General features: G+C 42.7%; 1 protein-coding gene across 1 annotated transcript; it reads left to right on the top strand.

The window, feature by feature from the left end:
• The first annotated feature begins 15,145 nt into the window (after positions 1-15,145).
• LOC139379536 (islet amyloid polypeptide-like) lies at positions 15,146-16,974 on the top strand. Its single transcript, XM_071122353.1, has 3 exons — positions 15,146-15,216; positions 15,703-15,837; positions 16,800-16,974. The coding sequence occupies exons 1-3, from the start codon at positions 15,146-15,148 to the stop codon at positions 16,972-16,974; spliced, it is 381 nt and encodes a 126-aa protein (XP_070978454.1).
• Positions 16,975-18,262: the final 1,288 nt, after the last annotated feature.

The raw sequence follows: 18,262 nt of genomic DNA, 5'->3' as shown, positions 1-18,262 counted from the left end.
ACCTGCTTGGATATCAGCTGGTAGTGTGGTGGAGACGTCCACCGCGAGGACAGGGGGGACTGGTAGGGTGGCTGCAGTGGGCTGGAAGCAGCTCTGCACCTCGTCACCCACAAAGGCATAGACAGAGCTCATTAAAAAAGGATGTGCGTGGAGAAGGAATGACTGATTCTCCCGAGGATCGACCGCACAGAGTCAAAAGCAGCAGCCCGGGAGAAAGGGATTTGAGAGGAAGGGGCCTTCAACACAGTGGAGAGCTTCCCCCCTCTGGCCGCCACTGTGCACACGGCCATCCTGCTTAGGAGGATAGGGTGCTCTGAATGGCCTTCCTCTGGCTGAAGCCACAGCGCCAGGAGGAGCCTGGGCACCACCTCCACCACCACTTGTGATGGGCTGAGCAGGTTGATACCGGCTCATTGGACAGCTCGCACGGAATGCTCGTCACAGCTTTCTCCACAATGCTGTGGACCTTAGGGTCGCTGAAATCAACAAAAAGGAGAAGACAAAGCTAAACGACGTGCAATGTGCACAGAGGACACTGCCCTAGTCTTTTTCTGCATAACTCCAGATGTGTAGATGAATGGAGCAAGCCGTTTGCAGGGCAGTACATGGAACACATGTCAGCTGGAGAGGTGGGGTGCAGAAAGCCTCATGCTCTAAATCCATCATTATTAGGCAAGTGTTTACTTCCCAGGGCTGCCGTAGCAAACAGGAAGTCCCATTAGTGTAATTTCACAACAGATCTATTCTACTGTAATAACTAGTTGTTGAAAGGCTAGAAAAGAGCTCACTGGCTTGTAGTATGTCTCTAACTCTCATTCTCTTACCAGCCGAGCGAGGTCGTTGACCTCCTCCAGGGTTTCCTTCCACACCCTTTAAATAAAACACAGAGAAATTAAACTTTCCTGACTTCCTATTGTTCTGTTGTTTATTTTGGCAAAGAGGGTGAGTGCTGATGTGGTACTCACCTCTCCCTAAGGGATTTTTTTGCCCTGAGACACCAGCCAGTCGCTCCGTGGTGACATGGGGCGGGACCTGACCTTGACTCAGGAGCAACAGATAGTGAACCATGAGCTTCTTTTGCAAGATGAGGTAAGGTGTGAGAACGTGCCACGAAATAACATAGAATGTGCTTTCAGAAGGACGATCTCACAACATTTCACAACTGCTCATGCCTCACAATTTGCAAGTGATATTTAGAACTCTTATGTCACGACTTCTGCCGAAGTCGATGCCTCTCCTTGTTCGGGCGGTGCTCGGCGGTCGACGTCACCGGTCTTCTAGCCATCATTGATCCATTTATCATTTTCCATTGGTTTTGTCTTGTCTTCCTACAGACCTGGTTCCAATCCCATTCATTACATGTTGTGTATTTAACCCTCTGTTTCCCCTCATGTCCTTGTCAGAGAGAGTTTGTTTGTATATTTGTGTATTATGTATTGGTACGCGACGGGTTCTTGTACCCACTTTTATTTTATCTTGTATTTTTGATTATGGAGTTTTGTCAAGTCTATTAAACGATTCAATTTATACCAAGTTCGATTCTCCTGCGCCTGACTTCCCTGCCACCTACACACACGACATTACATCTTATGACCACCTTCTCTAAACTGCCTTGAAATAAAACTTGTTTTGGGATGAATCTCTCTCTTTTTTCTGTTGTTCCTGTTTTTTTGGGATGAATCTTACCTGTTTATTATAATATGTTGCCTCCCAGCAGGCCTGCAGAGTCTGAAAATAAAGGCTGCTTCTACAGAATTCCTTTGAAGATAATAAAACGAATTATACTTTATTAGGCACATTATGCACAGGCATTTACAGTATGCTAAAAATCAATATCTCCTAAGATTACCTTAATGGGACCATCAGGAATGCTCCCACCCCTATTCATGGTCAGATGGGGAAGAAATGCAGCACTGTAGATATAAATGCAGCACTAATGATCAATGACTGTGGAGTTATCCAATATGCTACACTGAGAATTGAGTTGTAGGCGATGTTTGGCGCAAAATATAATGTTTACATTCTATTATTATGGAATGGGTAGAACCTGTATAAATAGGTTTGCTCCTATGTCTTTTTTTTCGTGAAAGATTAAGCTCTTTACTTTGTCCTAATGTGTGTCGTAACGTGACTTATTCATTAAATGTGAAGACTGTTATATTATCAAATCAATTCTCGGTGTAATTACTCGGAGTTTTTTATAGAGTTAAAATTTCCCGAATTTAACTCTTCAGATATTTTATTATCTTATCGATTATAGACTTCAGTATTGAAGTATGTATTATGTATTATGTATTATCAGTATTGATGTATTATTGATGTATTATTGATGTATTATCAATTGTTGTATTATTACCTCATCAGTCTCATTCTTGAATGTCGCGAACCCTTGGATATCTGCACGAACCCTGACATAAATCAGCGATATACAAATTGGCTTAATTATTTATTTACTAACTTACTAATCAATCACAGAATTACATAAACACACACACAGTAGCTCATACATTGGTTACTAACATGACACAAAGAAAAGTCCCTAGTAGACGAAACCGATATGACGGCTTAGTAGACAAAGGAAACGGGTGGGGACAGCTCAAGAGTGGGAAATTCAGAGTGGATACTACACTCATGGAAATGCTAATACTTTGAACATGAACAACCGCTCATTTGAAAATAAAATGCAATTTCCATATTTACGAGTGTATGTCTTTGTTGTCCCTCTCTGCAATCGCCGGTCCGTCTGCTGAATAGTCAGTCGACAGAAAGTCTCTGGTTTTTCCACCAGAGATCAAAGTCTTTCGTAGTTGTAGCTTGTTATTATGGGTACATCAGAGTACCATTCGGTCGTTCGACCGATTGCGTTTACCAGACTAATGTACTTAAACAGCTGCAGCCTGAATAATTGGTCTTTAGTTTGTAGATTTCTTAGCCATTTCAACGTGGGAACTCCCATCCCTGCATTTTAGTAGAAAAGGGGGCGTTCCATGACGCTGTGTAATGTCTGTGATCACGAGGGCGTGGCCACTGATTGATCCTAAGTTACTATGAAAAACAATTCTCACTTAGAAGACTAAGATCACATTGTTAACATTCCTAAAGTATTCCTATACTCAATCATTTATTTTATACAACATTCAGATACAAACCCCATAATTGAGAAGTTTATACAAACAAAGAAACAGTCATGCGTGTCTCCTGTCCCTCATGAGGTCACCAAATTAAACAAAACTCGACATGACTGTTCCTTAAGTGTCCACAGACCACTCCAACTGCTTGGAATACAGAAATACTGTTCAATTATTCAGCCTTTTGATGTCCAAGTGTCGCTCTGTGTTCCACAGTCACATTCCAATCTCGATACTACAGAGCCCAGAAGCAGAGTATTTTACGACTGCCATAAAGCAGCCCCTTCCACCTCTGGGGGAGAGAGAGGGCGCTGTAGAGAGGACCAACTGTAACCTGATCCTTCAGATCTTCACAGCAGGGTTATGACATGAGTATATGAGGAAGTTGGAGCCCGTTCCGATTCATGACTGTAATGAACACAATGGGAGACAGAGAGCTGGTTTCAAGCGCAGGGCGCAGCAGGTGTTTATTTTGTAAAGGACCTCAAGAGGAGGCAGGTAGCTGGGTCCAGGAGCAGGCAGGAGGTCATACACAGGGGGTCCAAAAAGGCAATAGTACAGGCAGGGAAAAGGCTAGTAACGTCGTCTGGAAAATCAGGCAATGGGTTGATTACAGGAAATCCAATCGGTTAAAGTACAGACAGGGAATAGGCAAAAGGCGTCGTTAGTGAGGCAGGCAAAAACTATCATACACGGGAGGATTAAATTACGGGAACAACCAGAGCTCTGAATAGAAGTGTGTCACAAAACAAACAATAGCTCACAATGACGGGGTGCAAAGAACTGAACTAAATCGTGTGTGATAACGACATACAGGTGTGTGAACAAGTGATCAGAATTCACCTGATTGGGATCTGGGGCCGGATTCACAAAGCCTTCTTAATTATGAAGAAATGTATTCTTAACTGCCATTACCAAAGTTGCTATTCCTCAATAAAGGTCTTGGAAATATTCTTAAGGTTTTTCCTAAGTATCTTCCTGATAAAAAAAGTTAAGAAGAAATGGGATTCTTGAAAATAATGCTTTAGGATTCCTTCTTGAAAATGTACTTAACTTTAGGACAGCTAAACCCTTGTCTTGAGACGAATGGATACTGTTGTAAACATTGAACATTTTCTTGCACCACAGACACAGTTGGCTACCGGATATTTAAATACAGCAAGAAAACAAATTAAACGTGCATTATCTAGCTAGTGTTAGGGTTGCATCAATTCGAATCTGGTATCAGAACAAGTATGACACTGAGTCACCGATTGTATACTATGTACTTTTATTTGCTAAGCAATAAATGGTAAATGCAATTTTCGTATATACGGGTTCGCTGTAACACCACGCAGGGCAGTACAGAGAACTAGCCAACACACTAATATTTTCTTCTAAAATACTCTGACAGAAGTAGTTCCTGCTTCTGAGCTGGCCTGTCACAGAGTAGAGACTGGTTTAAACTCACCCAGCCTATCGTTGGCGCACAGGCTGGTCCCAGCCCCCCAGGCGCTCCAGTTGATAGATGTAACTGTTGCTGTGTAGAATATCTATGAGCTCATACTCTCGATACAGTTATCACACATCTGGCTCCTGGTATCTAACAAAAGACCGTTTGTTCTCGCAACACTATGTTCTGTATGTGCCCCCAACAATTCATGATAACTGCCTACACCCAAGGCCAGCCACAGCCTTTCCGCTAGTCACACCATATGTTGCAAAATGTTACTTCTAACACACACAGACACCCTCATGATAGGCCAAGCATATTTTCAAACCTCACACTAGCTAGTAATCAACAATATATTACAATATTCTAGAAGTGTTAAATAGCTTGCGTTATCTCGTCAATTTGAAAAGAAGAACTTGTCTAACGTTGTCCCTGTCTTTTGCCATACCCCCGACGGCAGAGACAGACTCGGCCACTCTCGCCCATCCTCTCTTTTTGGTGTTTGCAGTGACCCCGCAGTTATCAAGTCTCCTCAACAGCAACCTTTTCCTTGCTGCTATTTCCTCCACCATCACTTCAAGCTTTTGTTTGCTGAAGTTTTTACCACGTTTTCCTTGGTTATCCATTTTTGATTTTGATGTACAGTAGCTAACGTTAGTCTGGCTACAATGTGCGAAGCCAACTAAAACATTTTTATTCTCGAGACATAAATCAAAAAAATAAATGCAATAAAATGTCAATATCAACACTTTATTATAGTGGGCCACATCCTATCATCCCTGTCACATAGGCGTATTTCTTAGTTTCAAGCACATCACTAATGTCAATGCCACATAAGAAGATATTTTACGAAGTTCCTAAGAAAACTACGAATTCCTAAGAACATTTTGAGGAATTGCATTTACGAACTTGTGAACTTCTTATTTTTTGTCTTAAGCAGCTTCTTAATTTTTTTTGTAAGTAATGTTTTGTGAATCCGGCCCCTGTAGAATGAGCGAGTTCAGGGTATCTATGTGTTTGAGAGCTTGAGCTGGAAAGTGGGCTGGAAAGTGAGCTGCGTTCAGGGGATATACTTGTTTGAGAGTGTGAGTTGGAAGCAGATGTTAAAATGACACGTTTAACCAGGTGCATGTTGCCTAGACCTACTAATCCAACCGTGGCCTACAAGTGAAATATTATTATTTTTTATATATTCCTATACAAATCTATTGGCCACATCCATTTAAAGCAATGATTATCAATTGAAAACGTGGTTGTTGTGTTACCCTGTTGCGTGCCTACATTGTCAGGGTCCTCTAAGGCACGAGAGTTCCTGTGGGTAATGGGAACCCTGACCCAGGGGGTGAAGGAGAAGTCCTTCAGTCTTTTTGCCTCCTAGGCCTCATTTCCCATTACATGGTATTTTCTCAGTACCAATTTCACAAGAGATGGTCGCTGTCTAATGTCATGTGGTGCTGAATGACAGATCTCGATATTCCGATTTCTCTGCTGTCCATGGTGCTGAAATATCCAATCTCGGCTATTTGCATATGTACGACCAACAATACTTGACACCACACACAAACACACACACACACACACACACACACACACGCACACACACACACGCACACACACACACACACACACACGTTAATGAAACTCACACACACTTTTGAACATTGCAAAACCTGCAACATGACACTGAAAGAGCACTTAATTCCAAATGCATTTGTGTTTGAATAAGGATGCGAAAAATTAAATCATTGTGTGGATGTTGATTGGACAATGTATAGGTGCTTTACAGAAGCCATTTTGTGCCATTACCTATAGCGTGTATTTTACTGGAGCATGATCAGATTGCTTTGTTTAAGCCAGAACGGAGATTCAAAATTGATTGTCCGGGACAGCTTGTCCTCTCATGCATGTTTCAGTGTTATTTGCCTCGAAGCGAGCATAGAAGTAGTTTAGCTTGTCCGGTAGGCTCGTGTCACTGGGCAGCTCTCGGCTGTGCTTCCCTTCATAGTCTGTAATGGTTTGCAAGCCCTGCCACATTCGACGAGCATCAGAGCCAGTGCAGCAAGATTCGATCTTAGTCCTGTATTGATGCTTTGACTGTTTGATGGTTCATTGGAGGGTATAGCAGGATTACTTATACGCTTCTGGGTTAGAGTCCCGCTCCTTGAAAGCAGCATCTCTAGCCTTTAGCTCAGTGCGGATGCTGCCTGTAATCCATGGCTTCTGGTTGGGGTATGTACTTACGGTCACCTTGGGGACAACGTCATTGATGCACTTATTGATGAAGCCAATGACTGATGTGATGTACTCCTCATTGCCATCGGAGGAATCCCGGAACATATTCCAGTCTGTGCTAGCAAAACAGTCCTGTAGCAGAGCATCTGCTTCCTCTGACCACTTTTTTATTGATCTAGTCACTGGTGCTTCCTGCTTTAATTTTTGCTTGTAAGCAGGAATCAGGAGGATAGAATTATGGTCAGATTTGCCAAATGGAGGGCGACGGAGAGCTTTGTATGCATCTCTGTGTGTGGGGTACAGGTGGTCCAGAGTTATTTTTCCTCTGGTTGCACGTTTAACATGCTGATAGAAATTTGGTAAAACAGATTAAAGTCCCTGGCTACTAGGAGTGCCGCCTTTGGGTGAGGGTTTTCTTGTTTGCTTATGGTGGAATACAGCTCATTCAATGCTGTCTTAGAGCCAGCCTCTGACTGTGATGGTATGTAAAACAGCTACAAAGAATACAGATGAAAACTCTCTCGGTTGGTAGTGTAGTCTACAGCTTATCATGAGATACTCTACCTCAGGCGAGCAATAGCTCGAGACTTCTTTAGATATCGTGCACCAGCTGCTGTTTACAAAAATACATAGACCCCGCCCCTTGTCTTACCAGACACCGCTGTTCTATCCTGCCGGTACATCATATAACCAGCCAGTGTAACGGCTGTTGGTGGAAGAAGGTGAGGACCAAGGTGCAGTGTGGTACGTATTTATGTTTCTTTATTGACACTGAACACTAAAATAACAAAGGGAATAACCAAAACAGTCCTGAAAGGTGAAAAACACTAAACAGAAATCAACTACCCACAAAACCCATGTGGGAAAAAGCTACCTAAGTATGGTTCTCAATCAGAGACAACAAAAGACAGCTGCCTCTGATTGAGAACCACACCCGGCCAAACAACAAAGAAATACAAAACATAGAAAATGAACATAGAATGCCCACCCTAGTCACACCCTGGCCTAACCAAAATAGAGAATAAAAGCCTCTCTATGGCCAGGGCGTGACAGTCCTGTATGTTGATATTGTCGTCGTTCAGCCACGATTCTGTGAAGCATAAGATGTTAGTTTTTAATGTCCCGTTGGTAGTTTAATCTTCCGCATAACTCGTAGATTTTATTCTAGAAAGATTGCACGTTTGCTAGTAGAATGGAGGGAAGTGGGGGTTTATTAGATCGCCTACAAATTCTCAGAAGGCAGCCCGACCTTCGGCTTCTCTTTTTCTGCCTCCTCTTCAAGCAGATCTCGTGGATCGGGGCCTGTTCCCGAGGAAGCAGTATATCCTTCGCGTCGGGCTTGTCAGAGTCGTGAAAGGAAAAAAACTATTACACTAGTCCGTGGTGAGTAATCGCAGTCCTGATGTCTAGAAGTTATTTCCGGTCATAAGAGACGGTAGCGGCAACATTATGTACAAAATAAGTAAATAAAACACTTTTTTTTTTAAATCGGCTGGGGGCACGTAAAACGTCTGCCTTCTTCTCCGGCACCATCTTTGAGCACTTGTTAATGTTGTTCCTCAATGTTGTTCCTTTCCGGACTGGAATTTCCCATCCCTGATCTATATGGTAGGACCAGTACCAGAGCTGAATGAATGTGTCTGTTTTGTCACGGATACAGAATGATGTGGTTGATAGCAGAGGAATCATCCCCATGGAGGTCACAGGGTCACATGCCCCCTCAGATTTTATGTTAAAATTTTTCTCTGTGATACTACTAGCCATGAAGTTGGCTTTAGCTAGCCCAGATAGGTTCCCAATCTACCAACCGAATAACTACACTGAACAAAAATATAAACACAATATGTAAAGTGTTGGTCCCAATATGTAAAATGCTGGTTTCATGAGCTGAAATAAAAGATTCCAGAAATGTTCCATATGCACAAAAGTTCTCTCAAATTGTGTACACAAACTTGTTTATATTCCTGCTAGTGAGTATTTCTCCATTGCCAAGATAATCCATCCACCTGACAGATGTGACATTAAGAAGCTGATTAAACAGCATGATCATTACACAGGTGCACCTTGTGCTGGTGACAATAAAAGGCCAGTCTAAAATGTGCAGTTTTGTCACACAACACAATGTCAGAGATGTTTCGTGTTTTGACGGAGCGTGCAATTGGCTTACTGACTGCAGGAATGTCCACCAGAGCTGTTGCCCGAGAATTTAATGTTAATTTCTCTACCATAAGCCGAGGCAACCGCAGACAACGTGCAACATGGAACCCAAACCAGCTGTGTGCGTGCGTGCGTGCGCCATCGTGCATAAATTTATGTTGTCTCCCCACACCAAACGTGATCACGACACGCAGGTTAAAATATCAAAACGAACTCTGAACCAATTACAGTAATTTGGGGACAGGTCGAAAAGCATTAAACTTGCTAGCTAATTTGTCCTATTTAGCTAGCTTGCTGTTGATAACATAGTTGTTATTTTACCAGAATTGTTTTATTTCTTTTTTATTTCACCTTCATATAACCAGGTAAGCTAGTTGAGAACAAGTTCTCATTTAGAACTGCGACCTGGCCAAGATAAAGCAAAGCAGTGTGACACAACAACAACACAGAGTTACACATAGACTAAACAAGCGTACAGTCAATAACACAATAGAAAAAAGTATATATACAGTCTGTGCAAATGGCAAGAGGAGGTAAGGCAATAAATAGGCCATAGTAGCGAAGTAATTACAGTTTAGCAAATTAACACTGGACTGATAAATAGCAGATGATGATGTGCAAGTAGAAATACTGGTGTGCAAAAAAAGCAGAAAAGTAAATCAAAATAATATGGGGATGAGGTAGGTAGATTGGGTGGGCTTTTTACAGATGGGCTATGTACAGCTGCAGCGATCGGTTAGCTGCTCAGATAGCTGATGTTTAAAGTTAGTGAGGGAAATATAAGTCTCCAGCTTCAGCGATTTTTGCAATTCGTTCCAGTCATTGGCAGCAGAGCACTGGAAGGAAAGGCGGCCAAAGTAGGTGTTGACTTTGGGGATGACCAGTGAGATATACCTGCTGGAGCGTGTGCTACAGGTGGGTGTTGTTATCGTGACCAGTGAGCTGAGATAAGGCAGAGCTTTACCTAGCATAGACTTATAGAAGATCTGGAGCCAGTGGGTCTGGCGACGAATATGTAGTGAGGGCCAGCCGACTAGAGCACACAGGTCGCAGTGGTGGGTGGTATAAGGGGCTTTGGTGACAAAACGGATGGCACTGTAATAGACTGCATCCAGTTTGCTGAGTAGAGTATTGGAAGCTATTTTGTAAATGACATCTCCGAAGTCGAGGATTGGTAGGATAGTCAGTTTTACGAGGGTGTGTTTGGAGGCATGAGTGAAGGAGGCTTTGTTGCAAAATAGGAAGCCGATTCTAGATTTAATTTTGGATTGAAGATGCGTAATATGAGTCTGGAAGGAGAGTTTACAGTCTAGCCAAACACCTAGGTATTTGTAGTTGTCCACATATTCATATAAGTCAGAATCGTCCAAAATAGTGATGCTAGTCGGGCAGCGAACGGTTGAAAAGCATGCATTTAGTTTTACTAGCGTTTAAGAGCAGTTGGAGGCCACTGAAGGAGTGTTGTCTGGCATTGAAGCACGTTTGGAGGTTAACACAGTGTCCGAAGAAGGGCCACATGTATACAGAATGGTGTCGTCTGCGGAGAGGTGGATCAGGGAATCACCCGCAGCAAGAGTGACATCGTTGATATATACAGAGAAAAGAGTCAACCCAAGAATTGAACCCTGTGGTACCCCCATAGAGACTGCCAGAGGTCTGTCTGAGAAGTAGTTGGTGAACCAGGTGAGGCAGTTATTTGAGAAACCAAGGCTGTTGAGTCTGCCGATAAGAATACGGTGATTGACAGAGTCGAAAGCCTTGACCAGGTTGATGAAGACGGCTGCACAGTACTGTCTTTTATCGATGGCGGTTATGATATCATCACCTTGAGCGTGGCTGAGGTGCACCAGTGACCAGCTCGGAAAGCGGATTGCACAGCGCAGAAGGTAAGGTGGGATTCAAAATGGTCAGTGATCTGTTTATTAACTTGGCTTTCGAAGACTTTAGAAAGGCAGGGCAGGATGGATATAGGTCTTTAACAGTTTGGGTCTAGGGTGTCACCCCCTTTGAAGAGGGGAATGACCGCGGCAGTTTTTCAATCTTTAGGGATCTCAGGCGATACGAAAGAGAGGTTGAACAGACTGGTAATAGGGGTTGCAAAAATGGCGGCAGATAATTTTAGAAAGAGAGGGTCCAGATTGTCTAGCCCAGATGATTTGTACGGGTCCAAGTTTTGCAGCTCTTTCAGAACATCTGCTATCTGTATTTGGGTGAAGGAGAAGCTGGGGAGGCTTGGCCAAGTAGCTGTGGGGGGGGTGCCGCGCTGTTGGCCGGGGTTGGGGTAGCCAGGAGGAAAGTATGGCCAGCCATAGAGAAATGCGAATTGAAATTCTCGATTATCGTGGATTCATCGGTGGTGACAGTGTTACCTAGCCTCAGTGCAGTGGGCGGCTGGGAGTAGGTGCTCTTATTCTCCATGGATTTTACAGTGTCCCAAAACTTTTTGGAGTGAGAGCTACAGGATGCAAATTTCTGTTTGAAAAAGCTAGCCTTTGCTTTCCCGACTGACTGCGTGTATTGGTTCCTGACTTCCCTGAAAAGTTGCATATCGCGGGACTATTCGATGCTAGTGCAGTCCGCCACAGGATGTTTTTGTGCTGGTCGAGGGCAGTCAGGTCTGGAGTGAACCAAGGGCTATATCTGGTCTTCGTTCTACATTTTTTGAAAGGGAGCCAAATGGAACAGCGGTAGCACCCACAGAGAAATGCGCCACAGGAAAATGGCATTCTGTCGGGACACTGACTATTTCCCCTCCCATTCGGTCAAAGTTTACAGCAAATGCTCCATTCCACTTTCTACTGAATGAGGACATCTAGTGGAAGGGGTAGGAAGTGCTACCAGATCCATATATTGTTGGGAAAGGAGGGGGCGATGACGTCAAAGTTGCCCCACATTCAGAATTTCACTTCTTGTTTGGAAGATTGCCTGCACTATGAGTTCTGTTATACTCACAGACATAATTCAAACAGTTTTAGAAACTTCAGAGTGTTTTCTATTCAATAGTAATAATAATATGCATATATTAGCAATTTAGGACAGAGTAGGATGCAGTTCACTATGGGCACGCAATTCATCCAAAGTGAAAATACTGCCCCCTAACCTCAACAAGTTAGGGTAAGTGTTAGCTAACATGCTAAGTAGTTGCAATATTAGCTAAAAAGTACTTTAAAAGTTGCTAGCTAGCTAAAATGCTGAAGTTGGCCATGATGAGATTCAAACTTGCAACATTCGGGTTGCTAGACGTTATATGCCAACCCATCCACCCTAACCAAGCAGCTTGTACAAACAGCACAGGTACAAACAGCACAGGGCAACAAGGTAGAAACAACAATACATCACACAAAGCAGCCACAAGTGTCAGTAAGATTGATTGAGTCTTTATCTGAAGAGATGGATGTAAAACTGTCCAGTTTGAGTGTTTTTTGCAGCTTGTTCCAGTTGCTAGCTGCAGCAAACTGAAAAGAGGAGCAACCCAGGGATGTGTGTGCTTTGGGGACCTTTAACAGAATGTGACTGGCAGAACGGCTGTTGTATGTGGATGAGGGTTGTATTATGTATCTCAGATAGGGGGGGGTGAGGCCAAAGAGGGATTTATAAATAAGCATCAACCAGTGGGTCTTGCGTTGAGTATGCAGAGATGACCCGTTTGCAGAGGATCATGGAGTGCAGTGATGTGTCCAATAAGGAGCATTGGTGGCAAATTTGATGGCCGAATAGTAAAGAACATCTAGCCGCTCGAGAGCACCCTACCTGCCGATCTATGAATGACGTCTCCGTAATCTAGCATGGGAAGGATGGCCATCTAAATCAGGGTTAGTTTGGCAGCTGGGTTAAAAAAAGGAGCGATTACGATAGGGGAAACCACGTTTATATTAACCTTAGCCTGCAGCTTGGATATGTGCTGAGAGAAGGACAGTGTACAATCGAGCCATACGTATTGTCTTATAATAAAACACATGTAATGTAAGATTGTCTGAGAGAGAAATCATATTATCTCACAGAATTTTAGAATTAGATGAACATAAGGACATCATGGTAGAACAGTTTTGGGTCAACGCTTCCATAAATGGGGTGAGTGTGTATGTGTTAGAGGATCACTGAAGAGACAGGGGGAGAATCTTGCATCCAACAGGCCTAGCTAAACCACAGGTCGGCGTCAGTCACGTCTTCCCTAACTTAGGCCTGTTGGTAAAACTCTGCACTTGACTAGGACCATGTCTCTGTCTGTCTCTGTCTACAGACCACCCTACGAGCCTGTATGTGGTGGTGTAGGCAGAGTCTCTGAGGGGAGGATTCTGGGTAATCAGGGTGTGTGTGAGCACAAAACAACCTCAGAGATAGCCATGCTAGCAACTTCCATGGAGTTTAACTTGAACTATACTGAACAAAATTATAAATGCAACATGCAACAATTTCTAAGGTTATACACTGAGTTACAGTTCATATAAGGAAATCAGTAAATTTAAATGAATTCAATAGGCCCTAATCTATGGACTTCACATGACTGGGCAGGGGCGCAGCCATGTGTGGACCTGGGAGGGCATAGGCACACCCACTGGGGAGCCAGGCCCAGCCAATCAGAATTAGTTTTTACCCACAAAAAAGCTTTAATTACAGACAAAAGTACTCCTCAGTTTCATCAGCTGTCCGGATGGCTGATCTCAGACGATCCCACCCGTGAAGAAGCCGGATGTGGAGGTCCTAGGCTGGCGTGGTTACATGTGGTCTGCGGTTGTGAGGCTGGTTGGACATACTGCCAAATTCTTTAAAAAGACGTTGGAGGACGTTAATGGTAGAGAAATTAACATTCAATTCTCTGGCAACAGCTCTGGTGGAGATTCCTACAGTCATTATGCCAATTGTGCGCTACCTCAAGACTTGAGGCATCTGTGGCATTGTGTTGTGTGACTAAACTGCACATTTTAGAGTGGCCTTTTATTGTCCCCGGCACAAGGTGCACCTGTGTAATGATAATGCTGTTTAATCAGCTTCTTGATATGCCACACCTGTCAGGTGGATGGATTATCTTGCCAATGGAGAAACGCTAACTGGGATGTAAACACATTTGTGCACAACATTTTTGAGAAATAAGCTGTTTGTGTCCATGGACAATTTCTGGGATCTTTCATTTCAGCTCATGAAACCAACACTTCAAATGTTGCGTTTATATTTTTGTTTAGTATAGTTACTGTGGTTCCTTTCACCGCTTAAATCATTCCCCTCCCACCAGAGTGGGTTGTGGAGCGTGTGGACTATAGGTACTGCAGACTAGGTAGTGGGATGTACATACATAGTACATACTAATTCCTACACTCACCAGTAACTACATTTGAAAATGAACTGGGGGTGAAACCTAGCCCCTGAACCCTTTATCCGCAATATTGTAGTTGTTATCCCATCATTTTGCCAAGCGATTACCTCCATTATTGGAGAAAAATAAACTTTCTGCCCTAAGAACTTAATGCAATATTTTGATGTAAAATGTATGTGTGGTTTCCGCCCCGGCTGTGTTGTCTCCCCCAGTGTGAGTTTACAGCAGACCAGTCCAACCACAGTTCGATGACGCTGATGATGAGAATGACGAAGATGATGTCGTGTGTGTGTGTGTGCGCGTGTGTGGAGTAGGTGACTCTTGCTGTGGATTCGAGTTTCTTTAAGTGAACCTCATCCCTGCTAATGGAAACGCAGGACTATATTTGGAGGGGTGATGTCACAAGTGGTTGACGGGGAAGCCTATATCTGTGTGAGTGTGTGTGTGTGTGACAGTCTAAGAAACCACTGACAGTAGCAGCGCAGCGTCTGTCTTTGGATCCACTGGCGATTGGGTTTAACTACTGAGGGTGAGTTAACCAGACCATTAGAATGCATATTGATCTGAGAGAGATGGAGACCAGGACACGATACACTAAACTATCCCAAGTATTTGTCTCTCTTTTCCCTGTGTGGTTGAGGGTAGGCTGTTGAGTGTCTTGTCTGTTTTGTGGTCTTTGGTTTGCATGGTTAGCTGTTCTACAGAACTTTGACCGTTTCTGCTGTCATTCTATTCTAAAGTGTTCTAGTAGCATAAACTGAATACTTGATGGGTGTGGGTTACATTATTCACAGGCATGTGCATCCCTCCACTTGTGTAATTCAACAGTGTGTGTGATTATTGACTTACCATCTTTTGTTTTCGTGCAGGGATCCCGCGTGCACGATGTATTACCTGAAGCTGCCCGTGTTCCTTCTCGTGCTGCTGCCATGTGTCGCCACCCTCCCTAGCAACAGGTGAGAGCGCAAAGCTGCCTCAGTTATTTCCGTTATTTCTGAGTGTCACTTCTGTGATGTACAGTTACAAGTGTCGTGCAGTGTCGCCAAAGTTCAATTGACACTAGGAAGTGGGTTTAATTTTGCAGGTGAATTAATCACTCAACTGACATAGCACCGGTTTTAAGTTGTACGTAATTTGGCACATCCATCTTGAACCGTAAGAAATCAATTAACGACGTGGGTAGTCTAACTCTACAACCGGCTAATGACATTGATGAGATCATTGAGATGAATATCCATTGCAATCGTGACATCCGAGAGGTCGGGTTTTGTCCTGCCAAGGCAGAGACAGGAATATGTGAATCGCGTAAAACTGATCAAGTTCGCACTGGAGGGGGACTAGTGGCCACTCCATTGCGCCCTCGAGAATTGAGATTATGTTTTGAAGTGGGCATCAGTCACCGGTCGGAGTGACGGTTTGGCTCTTTCCTCATCCTGATTCAGGTACTTCACCTCATCTAAGGAGCAAGAAAGCGCGCTCCCGGACAGAGAAGGCTGGCTCGTGCCCGGTATCGTCTCCAACCTCTACCTTGGCCTCATTGGCGTGCGGCTCCAGAGAGGGCTCACACCTGTCAACAGGTAAGGTTGCACCTTATTATATAAGTTGCACCTCATTTATTGATTTGTTGATTGAGTGCAAATGTTGATAATTTTGCAGACAAAACAATGCAAAATAATCGAGTTGATTAAACTAATTATTATTTAGTAAATGGATCCACAGACCTTTTACTCAACTTGTCAGTCAAAATATAACAAAATATTATCTGAACTGAACATTTTTAGTTGGCCCAAAATTTACTCTGATTTAAGAAAAATCTAGGTTAGGTACACCCACACATTCAAATAGTGCTTTTAACATGCAATGTGTTCAACCTATATATTTGACACACATTGACATAAACATGCTTACATTGTGCATGTTCATTTTATACAGTAATTATTATTCAACATGTCCTCACCTGGGATTTGAACTCACAACCTCTTGGTTCACGAATTCCTATCTTCCTGCTATTCATCTATAAATGAACATGCACAATGCCATCATGTATGTCAACATGTGTGAAATATGTAGGTAAAAAACATTGAATGTTAAAAGCACTGTGTTTGAGAGTTTTCTCAAGTTAGAGCTCAGTTTGGGCACACTCAAGGTAACACTTTGACTGAAAGTTCAGTAAACAAAACAAAAGGCTGGGGAACCAGTTACTAAATAATTATTTTTCATAGTGAAGATTCATGTGGATCAGAATTGAACTAAGCTGAAATGTGTGTGTTTGTGTGTGTGTGTGTGTGTGTGGGGGGGGGGGGTGATAATAATATAATAACTTAAATTAAATAATAGTGATCTTAATAATAATAATAGTTTATTGCTGTTACTATTATTGTTGCTAGTAGCTGCAGTAGTGATATTATCATATTAGTATCATATGGTGGCTATTTTTATCCACTTCCTATACAGTATGTCTGGTAGGCCAATTTCCTGAAATGCATAATTTGTTCGACATATTGGATTCATTGATTGCTGTCCTCCGATATCCCATCAGCCACCACATGGAGAAAAGGAAGTGCAACACGGCTACCTGTGTAACCCAGCGATTGGCCGACTTCCTGACCCGCTCCAGCAACACCATCGGCACGGTGTACGCCCCCACCAACGTAGGCTCCAGCACCTACGGGAAACGGGATCTACTGCAGCCTCCCAGCTATATGCCTCTCTAGTCATGCATGGGTTCAAAGCCCACTGATGTAGGATATGCTCAGCTGAAATGACCACACCACCATGTAAACAACAAGGATGGTTATGTATCATTAACTTGAGTTTTTTCTTTCTTTTATGAACTTCAGAAAAAAGCAGTGCCTTTTGGTATAGAATAATAATAAAGAAGTATTTGTTACACAAATCAGACTAGAGGCTGATGAGCTACTAGTCTCTGTTCTGTGAGCCCAGCTGGTTCAACTCAACACTAACCCCACCCCGGCATGTGAATTAAAAACAAGTAAAAAGTAAACAGGTGCGTAAGGCATATAAAATACAAGTTTTGTCCTTCTGTTTGACTGTTGTGTAGGCTATTTGTTTTTGTAATAAAGTTGAAAGATTTTTAAAAAGTCGCTGGTTTCCCCGCACGTCATTAATAGTTTCAGTCATGCAGATACAATGTTGAGCTCTTTGATAACTTAAATAAAGCATTAACTTATGATGAACAAACCAGTATGCTTATGAATACTCCTAAATGCTTTATAAATTATAATTAAACGGCGTGCTCATGAATGAAAAGGCAACATGTAGACTCAATGAGGCATACACGCAGGCATACAGTATAATACATGAGTTACTCAACAGATACATGTACTTTCAGGTATTGGAGGGGAAAGGTGTGACGCACTCATTAAATAACCTGTGTTTGATTAATACCATTCCCAGTGCGAGCAGAAAATTACACCTGTATTCCACTGCTTTTTAACCCAGACATGAGAGGATATTTTTTTTTAAAATAGCACAGAAGTTAATTTAGCTGATGATGCCATACACAGACCAGCCATTAAGCCCCCAAAATATGGCTGACACTGTGGGATAGGGGTCAGAGGTGTGTCAAGCTATTCATATGAATAACAAGCATATAGCCTACCTCTAGGATAATGTACATCAAGAGTAGTCAATTAGACAGGGGTCATTCACATCGACGGAGATGTTGTTGATGCACTGCAATACTGATTTCTGATGAGAGTTGTCTACCTGTGACAATACCACAGATGACATTTTGAACTACTCCATTAATCTCTCTCTCATATATATATATATATATATATATATATATATATATATATTACTTCCATTCAGAGATCATTACTTGCTGCTGACAACAAGTTGGACATGTCTTTTAACAGCATTTCAGAAGAAAAGTAATAGGCCCTTCCGAACAGCTCATAGAAATGTTGTAAATAGGTATGAGGTCCAGAAATGAATAAAACACATCAATATCACAGCAGGGAGGGATAGAGTATGCAT

This window comes from Oncorhynchus clarkii, chromosome 21, assembly GCF_045791955.1.
Source record: "Oncorhynchus clarkii lewisi isolate Uvic-CL-2024 chromosome 21, UVic_Ocla_1.0, whole genome shotgun sequence".
Classification (NCBI taxonomy): Eukaryota; Metazoa; Chordata; class Actinopteri; order Salmoniformes; family Salmonidae; genus Oncorhynchus; species Oncorhynchus clarkii.
Note: the sequence above shows the minus strand (reverse complement) of the source record. Positions and strands in the feature narration are given on the sequence as shown.